Raw genomic sequence first — 10,521 nt, 5'->3', positions numbered from 1 at the left:
GGGTCGTGGCCCAAAAAGTTTGAGAACCACTGGCATAGTCTATCACAAATTTCCATGAATGTGTTGTTGGAATCAAAGTCTACATTTGTTTTTAGTTTCTAAATACAGAGAAGCTGGTAAGGGAAAACACTGGAAAGCATTTCTGTTGTACATGAATCTCTTAATTAAAGTCTCAAACAATTTTACAATGGGTAGGTGGGGTTAATTTTGTTATTCAAGGATTTATTTATTTATTTATTTATTTTCTAAATAATACAAAAGCACTTCAGCAAACCTTTAAAACAGCATTTAGTAATCACATAAGGCCTAAAAAGAAAAAAAATGTTTCTTGTTTTTCTACATCGTGATGATTAAATGGATGGAAACTTCATTTAATTGTGAAATTTAACATTTCACCTCAGACATTTTGCTGATAGCTGAAAAGGTTCAGTTTGCCTTTTTCAGTCAAGTTAAATCATTGAATAGACAGTGATGAGAATAAATATCAATGTAAATAGCAACCCGAAAGTGAGAGATAAAAATCTTTTATTATTATTATTATTATTATTATTACTATTATTATTATTATGCCAGTTGACAAAATTTGTTTCACATTTACAGATACTGAACTTGAAAAATGTCCAGGTTTGTTTTCTTTTTAAAAATATGTGGATTTCCATTACACTTACTTATTTTTCATCTGCATTACAAATTTAAACACAAAATTACCACATAACAAATAAAAGCCATGAAGCTGTGTGCAGTGAGCAGTGACTGGTTTTGAAAGACAATTTGTGTGTGTTTTCTTGTTGGCTGAGCAGCAGCAGTCGTCATCTGCGTGGAGGAATCTTTTTATGGCTGCTGCACTTACAGCTGGAGGGAGTAGAGAGGAGGAACAGTCTGCAGCGTTTTAGCACACAATTTCATGATGGTTTCAGAGAAGAGGCCAGCCAAGCATTTCAAGTGGCAGAGTAGCGAGAGGGCAGCATTGTGAAGGAGAGCAGGTAGTGTAATGATCAGGTAGACAAGATGGCATCAAGAATCCTCAGAGATGGTCAGGCACAGAGAGCTGACTTCCTTCCAGACAAAAAGAACCACTGAAACAGAACGAGACAAAACCAACAAACAGGAGAGCCATTAACTCTGAGTCAGGAAGACTTCTTATTACTGTTCAGCAGCACAAAGTCACACACATTTATTCTACAAATAAATGATCAATGTGCGTATTATATCAAATTTTGCATTACTGAGCCATCATAAGAAGAATACATTTACCTTTAGAATAGACTTAAGTAAAATTATCAATGCGTATAAATACTTTCCATATGATGGCAAATACTTGAATATTAGTACACAACTTAAGCTTGACCATAATTCAGTTTGAAATTATAGCCTACATTTTAGATTTGACTTGGGCTATTTCTGTATGAAGAATAAATATTACACAGAAAGAGACCATCTAAACATTATTATATTTTATAGTGTGTGTGGTGATTTTGTAACTTAAATTCAATTAGTGCACGAAATTTAATAGAATTCTTATTTCTTTAAAGTGCAAAGCATTATTTATAAATAAATTTAATTTGTAGTAAAAACCTAATAAATAAATTAAAATCTAATTTATTTAACAGATGACCATTCAAAGCTTGATACTGGTTTGTTTGAACATTTCCACCATGATTTTGGTTTTTCAATTAGTATTTTCAGTTTAATATCATTATTTGTGCTGTCCATTAAACACAATTGAGCCAAACAATGTATGTAATCTGTCTGAATAATTGAACTGTTTTAACTCCAGGGATTGTGCTTCTCTTTATGTACTGATGGCTCTTCATGTACTGATGGAAAACTACAACATTCGGTGTCCTTGCTGCAGCTGATATTGCGGCAGAACACACTTTGCTCTAAGTCCTCAGATGGTAACAAAAATTATTAACACTTGAAGATATTTCTGTATGTCACAAAATGATGCTACATATCAGTTTGGTATTTACTCTTTAATGATTAAAAACAGGATTGCAGCTTTATTGATGACTTGAAACAAATCTAGAAGTGATATAAGAAGACTTTCTAGTTTAATTAGGATGCTATTTATCATGACATATACTTGCCAATAACTGCAGATTATTAAATGGACTAATAACCACAATGAGCTGCTCCATCTTCTTAAAAGGGAGGGAAAAAAAAACCATACAATTTGTCATGGAGTAATTTCAACGTAAGTTGTTGGATAAAAATTTCCTGTAAAACACTCAAAAGACAATATATATGTAATATATGTAATATATGTAATATATATATATATATATATATATATATATATATATATATATATTAATAGTTTATTTAAATACTTTCGCTCCAGTCTTTCATTTCTCATACTATTTTCTTTCTGTTCCTGTTCAGGCATTATTCTTCCTTCAGAGGATTTACTTTAAGTGGTCCTCCCTTTCAGCATGCCGTAGCTGATTTAAGCAGCATTCAGTTTCTAGGAAGAAAACAAGTAAAAATGAGCATTTTAATCCATTCACACTCTGCAGTGTAAGTGGAGCTTGACTTTATATTTTAAATTGCAGCACATGGTGCATTCCCATAACTGTTAGGATCAATACATTCAGAATCTGAAGTAGTTTTGTGATGTGTTTATATGGAGTCATCTAAATAATGATGGGCTATCAGGTGCCTTAACGGATAAAAGCATCACAAAGTGGGGACAAACACATTGCACATTGCATTGATTTGCAGCTTCTCCTCATATTTCCATTGCTGAGTTGTGAAACCATTTAAAAAGTTTCGTCTCCACATACAGCACTCAAAGTGCTTTGAAACTTTTGATTAGAAGCTGCATCTTCTAACCACTAGCATAAAAACAGGACAGAAAATGGCTTTCTGGCTTAAATGGACATCAGAAAACATAAACGCCAATTGCAGCTATTTTATGCATAAAACCATGTTTTATCACATCTTTAGATGTAAAACGTGTCAGACTACACTTTTTTCTGCATTGAAACACATGTTTTTATTTATTTATTTATTTATTTGTTTTATTTTTTTTTTTAGGCAAAGTGTGACATTTACTTTTAAAAAGCTTACACAATTATTGGCAACCTTGTGATCCAAAAGCAGTATAAATCCCTTTTAGGTATGGATTTGATGTAACTTTAAAAATGTACATGAAGACATCCTTTTAAGCCCGCAAATAAAATCTTTTATCACAACAACTTTTTGTGCTATGCTTTGTGTAATGCACATACAAATCTGTTAATAAATGCAAGACACCTGCCAGCTTTGGAAATATGTTTTTTATAGTGAAGTGAACCTACTGTTGTTACATAAAGACACGAATAACCTTACAACATGGTTTATGTCACCACAGATTTAAAATACCATTTCAGGACATCAAACAGACTTCATTGTATCACAAAAAAACAAGTGCACTGAAGGGCAAACAGACACAAGAGACAGATTGGCAGATACATTTGGTCATAAGAGGAGCTGGGTGACAACGCTAGAGTGAGCCATGGTTGAGTCAGAACTGTACACTCTAACAGCTTTGTTTACCTGCCCTTACTGCTGCCACAATTAATGCAGCAGAGAAGTGGACAAACCAGGTACCCTTGGAACCAAGCACCCAGTCCAAGTACACCATCTGCTTTGTTCTGCCATGCATTTGGTAATCTGCATTGATCTGCTGCTACATGCTTTTTTTTTTCCTAAAATTGTTGTTACAAAGGAGAGCCGCTATGCTAAAATGTTGCCACTTAAAACAAAGCAGAGGGCAGTGGCAATCAGAGAAACCAGAGGACCTAAAATTTTGGGGAGAAATTTTTTAAATCTCAAACAAAAGAACAGATTATACATAAAACTACCAAATCAATTTATGCCTTGAAGTGAATAGTTTTTTGTTCATTTGTTGTGTAGCATTAATAGAATATGGCCTATAATGCTATTTTTAAACAGGTCACAAAGAAACACAAAGAGCGTGTTTGAGTTTAGCTTGAACACAAATTAAAACTCAAAATAGAAATCAGTGTATACATGTTTAAGCTAAAATTTGATAAGCATATTGCAACATCTCATCTTACAAATTATTTTTTATCATTTGTCTTAGAGTCTTATAATACAAGAAAAAATACTACACCTCTGTGAAAGATAAACACTAAATGTGAAATTAGTGGCTTTACTTTTTTAAATTTATTTGCCTTAATTTTTTATTTGACTAATATTTTGCTGCCATTGCTTTCATTGGCTTGAAAACTAATATATATATCATTTTTATTCAATTTAGAAGACCTATTTGACTCCATTTTAAGCCTGGTTCAGAAAAAACTAACTTAAAACTAGAACAATTAAGGATGTAAAAAGATTTATTTCGTGCATCCAATTAACTGACTTCTTCCTTACCTCAGTTTCCGATGTCTTGTAGCCTTATCGCCACTTAACTAAATGAACTACTGTTTTGTGATTCTAAAAGAAAAATGTTTAACACTCTAATCCTATTACAGTAAATCTTCTACTCTTCATTTTTCCCAGCAGACAGATTATGGCCAGCATCCCATTAAAGCCCATATTCTGTATTTTGGCGCCCTATTAGCATCATTTCGTCCATCAAGCGACATTAATTGTGAATGAATGCAAACTCCTGCAGAAGAATACGGTCTTCAAGAGGTCTGTCACATACTTTCTCCACTTGGGAGGACCTTTAACCTACTTAGCCGAGGAACAGCACTGTTTCAAGTAGTGCAGCTGAAAGATATGCACCTGCCCGCTTTTTACTCTAACACTGCGCCGCAATTTAAGAGGAGAGAAAGTATTTGATCTAAATGGTACTACACTGACTGCAGGTGTGGAATTTCCTCAATAAATGTCCACACCAATGAGCCTAGAGGCCCGATAAAAAAAACAAAAATTCTAAGTTTGGAGAAAAGAAAATAATTATGTTTAAGTGTAAAAGCTATGATGTATTTTTCTGCACCACAGAATAAACAGCTTAATTTATCTCTTCATACAAACCCAACAACAAATTTTGCTGCTGAGTAAAAGATGTAGAATACATATTTTCCTTCCACATTTGTTCATATCACTTTGTCTCATCTGTCATCGTTTGATTTAAAAACTGCATGACTTTAGATAAATTGTAATACGTAAATTCTTTAAATTTAAACTTTAAATTTTCCTCAAAATGTTATTCAGTCACATCTTACTAAGATGTGACACCATATGGTGAGTTTTTAATGCGTAATCACACTTTTCTAAGCCTTAACGCATTAAAATAAGCTACTTTAAGTGTACCATTTCCTAGAAATTTAGTAATCCCAGAATGTTTAATTTTCTATAAACACGTAGCTGATTTGCAATCATATAAATCCCTTTACATTCAAATGCACCGCGGGAGGCCAAAGAAAAGGAAAGAGGTATAATCGTGCGTAAATTACGCATGGAAATTTCAATCCGGATATATAACTCAGACATATTTAAGATCCTAGGACATGTTTGTTTGGATCCAAAGTCACCCAAACAGAGAGAATGAGAAAAAAGAAGTGCAGAAAAGTGGGAACTGTTTCACTGTATTTGTTAAATTTTCCGCTCGCATAATATATTAGAGATTTAACTAGCTGAAAGTTTTGTTTGGAATTTTAAGGTCTGCTAAATTAAATAAATCATGTTGTTTTCTGCACATTGTTCTTGGCTTGGTGCGTGATTGAGTTGGCAGGTCGTGACCCTGGCCCTTCAACAATCTCTTTACTTCACTCAGAGTATTGAACTCGCATCGACGAGACGGAAAAAAAGCACTTCAGTAACCAAGCGCCTGGATCCATCTGTTGTGCTGAGATGAGGGGGTGACGATATCGGAAAAAGGTTGCAAGATATAAACCCCATAAATGGGTTGTTATTTGGTTCTGGATAGAAACACTTAAATTGTTCAATTACAGCTTCCAGATAAAGAAAATTAGGCCCAATGTCCATCGAAGAAGTCGCTATTTATTTGCACACGGAGATTTTGAACTCCTGTTTTAATGTTGATGCACACAATCTAACACCTGATTCCAGGAATAGTTAACATTCGTCTTTTATATAGAGTAATAAGACTCTTGGTTGTCTTTCTTATATGTAAAAAATGTCTACCTTTTTTCTTTGAGTAACGAACCATGAGAAATATAATCCACGAATAGCTGTTAAGTTACGCAGTGTGATTGTAAAACATTTGCTGAAACGTCATGTTTGTGTCAAAAAAGAAGTGAAAAGCATCTTTTACGTCATGCTGCCAACAGTTTTTGTTGTGTCTAAGGTGACAAAGGTCATAGGAGACCAATTTAAATTATTATCTTTAACAGAATGCATCGTGCGCATTTTGTTTTTTTAGTTCGGCAAAAACGCAGCAGCAAAATGTCCAAAGATAACTAACGCCAGTAACTGCAAAGATACATATATTAGTTTATATATATATATATATATATATATATATATATATATATAAACTAATTTAAAATTATTTCTAAAAAATATTTTACGGATGTATTAACCAACCTTGATAGAGATTCATCCACCTTTCCTCAACGTCCATTTTTCCGGCTTCCGTTGGTCCATAGCATATCTACTGGTTGTAAAACAAAACTTAGATTTACAGCACTATCAATGCGGTGAATAAATTCTGATAAGGCTGCATGCCGACAACAAGCCCCAGATTTTTATGGGATCGTAATGTGGAGGGTTTGTGGACTAGGGTCCTGCTCTCTGACTCAGTAATCCACAAGGTTGAGAGGTTTGTCTCATTTACATAATGTTAGAGGTCTGGGCCGAGGCCTACCTTTCTTTTCTACTTGAAACACCATGCTGCCGTTACGAAAAGAGTTTAAAAGGCGCACAGACATTTGGACGAGTGACGGAGTGTTTGCAGGTAGGAAATATTAACAAAAAACAAAATAAAAATGTGAATACATCTAAGAAGTTTACTTCAAGGTTTTCCAGAGAGAGCACCAGAGCTAGTTTTAGGAATCATGTTTTTCTCTTTGTAAAGACTAATTCTAAGACATCATTGTTTTCTCAACACCTATAAAGTCTAACTACTCATTAAATCCGTTTCTGGTTCCAGAGGGATGGAAGATTTAAAGAGTCAAATGATAAGAGATCCAGTGGCTGACATATGCGTAAGAACAGCCATTTATTACATTCAGGATATCAACTTAACTGGAGATTGGTGTTCTTGTTGTTTCGCTATAATTGATGGCTGACCATGTCACATCTTCATTTGCTCAATTAGGGTAGGTAGCTACTTGCAGCCATGTAATACTAAATTACATTAGTGGCTTCATGCAGACGAGTGCTTCCTTGTCTTGTTATCTGCCTGATGAATTTTGTTTATAATAATTAAAAAAAGGGAAAGAAATCTGAATAAACATCCTTATCTTTCCACTACCTCCAGAATGATGGCCAAACTACATTTATCAGACACAGATTTAGAAACATACAATCACATCGTCAATGTAGGACTGTAATTGGAATATTCATTAACGGCTGTCCATTATTGCAGTTTGTCAAAGCTCTTTTCTCTTTGACCCCCTTGTTGTGTCGCTCTTCCTCTTATTTCCCCCTGGCGCCAGTCAGTTTGCTCAGAGATTACAATGTCGGGTCAAGACTGCAAAGTGTCATTGAGGCAGGTTAACCAGACTTGAGGGTTCTGATTCTAATGAGACATGTCTGACAAAAATGAATACAAAAATAAAAACAAGCCAAACAAATTCAAACGATTTGTCCTGAAAACTGCATGGTGAGTGTGTGTGTGTGTGTGTGTGTGTGTGTGTGTGTGTGTGTGTGTGTGTGTGTGTGTGTGTGTGTGTGTGTGTGTGTGTGTGTGTGTGTGTATAATTGCATTTGAGCTGATGTATATCAGCTCGCACTGTGGATCCCCCTTTCAGATTTAGTTTAAGTCATTTTGAGCTTTTATTTGGACTTGTCCCTCTCTGCTGGGGTAAAATGATGCTCAAGATGCATAAATGGACTGGTCATACAACTTCATTGTGGCTCTTTGATGATACTCGGTGGCCCTTATGTCTGTTCAAAGTGCTCTCAAAGTTTCTAGAAAGAGTGGAATTCTCTACTAAAGCAAAATAGTCATATGTGATCGAATCAGCTGGTGTGCAGAACATAATGAGCTATTCTTCATATGAGCTATGAAGTTGTGAGAGGGCAGGATCATTTTTTTATTTTTATTTTTTAGTTTTTATTCATGTATAGTAGGTAATATAAGCTAAACTGTATTTTCATGAATTATTTTCCCTAAAATGTCAATGACTATTGTTTGCTGGTTTTAGGAGTTTTGCTCCGCCCCCTGTGTTTGTCGTAAACCTGGCTCCTGGCTCCAATAAACCCGGGCTAAGAGCGCCCTGGGCTCGCCTCCTTCTCCAAGGCGATCAATAGGATCTCAGGCACACTACAAGCACTCTCTTACGTAGACATCCACCAAGGAGAGAGCCGATACAACAACACGGTTGATCTGCTCAAACACAAAAATCTACCTGCTTTCTGAATCATGTCGTTGAGCCCAAAGCATACAACGCCTTTTTCAGTGACAGATATTTTGAGTCCAATCGAGGAGACCTACAAGAAGTTCAGTGGCATGGACGGCGCAGGAAACCTAACCTCTCCACTGGGAGCCTACCGACAGCCTCAGGTGTCTCAGACCGGCATGCAACAACACTCCATGGGCCATAACGCCACCGTGGCCACTACTTACCACATGCCGCACACCGTCTCACAGTTCTCCCACAGCGCAATGGGGGGATACTGCAATGGAAGCATTGGTAACATGGGAGACCTCCCGTCGTACCAGGAAAGCATGCGGAATAGTGCAGCAGCTACAGGCTGGTACAGCGCCAACCCTGATCCAAGATACTCCACAAGTAAGTTCGTTTCTCTTTTTATATTTCCCTTTTCAGATTTTCTTTTTCCTACATAAAAACATAAATTAAATATCAGGATTAAGATCGTTAAACTCATATGACACAGTGTATTTTGTTTATTTGTTTATTTATTTATTTTATTTCAACAGTTTATGCTAAAAATTAAAGATTTATAATTGTGCATAGGATTTTACGAAATCTATTTAAAACTATTCTGCATGGCAATTAAACTGAAAAGGAGATCATTCTTTCAAGTCTGATTCGACTTTTTATCTTTAGGGCAATTAACTATTTTAAGATATTATTATCATTATTATTATTATTATTATTATTATTATTATTATTATTATTATTATTATTATTATTATTATTATTATCATCATCATCATTATTATTATTATTGTTGTTATCATTATCACATATTTTTGTGTTTAGTTTTTAGTTTTAGTTTTTTATTAAAACATTTTATCTTCAATTAACAACTCATATGGCAATAGTTAATAAATACAAAAAATTACTTCTTCAGGCGAAATAGTGTTCTCCTCTTCTGTTTATTGAACGCACGTATATGTATGTATATTTTTAAGTTTCTAGATTCATGGGACCTTCCACAGGTATGAACATGAACATGGGGAGTCTCACAGGAATGGCGGACCCCACCAAAGCCATGCCAACTCTCCACGCTGCGCCCAGGAGAAAACGGCGCGTCCTGTTCTCGCAGGCTCAGGTCTACGAGCTGGAGAGGAGATTTAAGCAGCAGAAATACCTGTCAGCGCCCGAGAGGGAGCACCTGGCCAGTATGATCCACCTAACGCCGACTCAAGTGAAAATCTGGTTTCAGAACCACCGATATAAGATGAAGCGCCAGGCCAAGGACAAGGCGGCGCAACAGCTGCAGCAGCAGCAACAGGACGGTAACCTGTGCCAACAGCAGGCGCAGTCCCCGCGGCGCGTAGCCGTGCCCGTTCTGGTGAAGGACGGCAAACCGTGTCAGAACGGCTCCAACACGCCAACACCGAACCAGCAACAGGTGCAACAAACCCAACAACAAAATGGAGCCGGGGTCGTGCTTGCATCCTCGACCAACAGCCTCACCCAGCATCAAAGCCAGCAGCAGGTGAACGCTTTGGAGCTTGAGGAGATGTCGCCTAGCCCCCCCTCACTGCACAGCCAACTCAGCATGGCCCAGATAGACACATCTGCTGTAGATTACACCAGTAACATGGTCAGCTCAAACCTCCTCTACGGCAGAACGTGGTAGGACCCAATAATACAGTACTGACACTCTATACTTTTCTACATGAACCTGCGGATGAGCCCAATGAAGAACTCCAGAACTCTATATATATATATATATATATATATATATATATATATATATATATATATATATATATATATATATATATATATGGTTGTAGAGAGGGTCCTTTGGCGCGCACAGAGGCGCACCAGCTGATCAGGGCACATTTTCTTGACATCTCTTTAAGGGGGAGTCTATTTTTGAACATTACAGGAGTGGCCGCCCTTGAAAGCGATTTTCTGGTTTCTGGACCTTTTGTAATCCATGTTTTGGACCTTACTCATGATGTTTTAAACGTAGTCTATGTTGTTGAAACAAAAAGGAATGCTGCTTCACTTA

At 36.2% G+C, this 10,521-nt stretch overlaps 1 protein-coding gene across 2 annotated transcripts; it reads left to right on the top strand.

Annotated features, from left to right (window-relative positions):
- The first annotated feature begins 8,394 nt into the window (after window positions 1-8,394).
- On the top strand, window positions 8,395-10,211 carry nkx2.4a (NK2 homeobox 4a). 2 transcript variants are annotated; one of them, XM_041972158.1, is made up of 2 exons: window positions 8,395-8,879; window positions 9,494-10,211. In XM_041972158.1, the coding sequence occupies exons 1-2, from the start codon at window positions 8,510-8,512 to the stop codon at window positions 10,138-10,140; spliced, it is 1,017 nt and encodes a 338-aa protein (XP_041828092.1). In that variant the 5' UTR covers window positions 8,395-8,509; the 3' UTR covers window positions 10,141-10,211. The 2 variants fall into 2 exon arrangements, with proteins under 2 accessions (XP_041828092.1, XP_041828091.1); XM_041972157.1 differs by having other exon boundaries at window positions 9,467-10,211.
- The last annotated feature ends 310 nt before the right edge of the window (window positions 10,212-10,521 follow it).

The sequence above is a fragment of the Melanotaenia boesemani genome, chromosome 20 (genome assembly GCF_017639745.1).
Source record: "Melanotaenia boesemani isolate fMelBoe1 chromosome 20, fMelBoe1.pri, whole genome shotgun sequence".
Classification (NCBI taxonomy): Eukaryota; Metazoa; Chordata; class Actinopteri; order Atheriniformes; family Melanotaeniidae; genus Melanotaenia; species Melanotaenia boesemani.
This window is presented reverse-complemented; position numbering and strand designations above follow the sequence as displayed.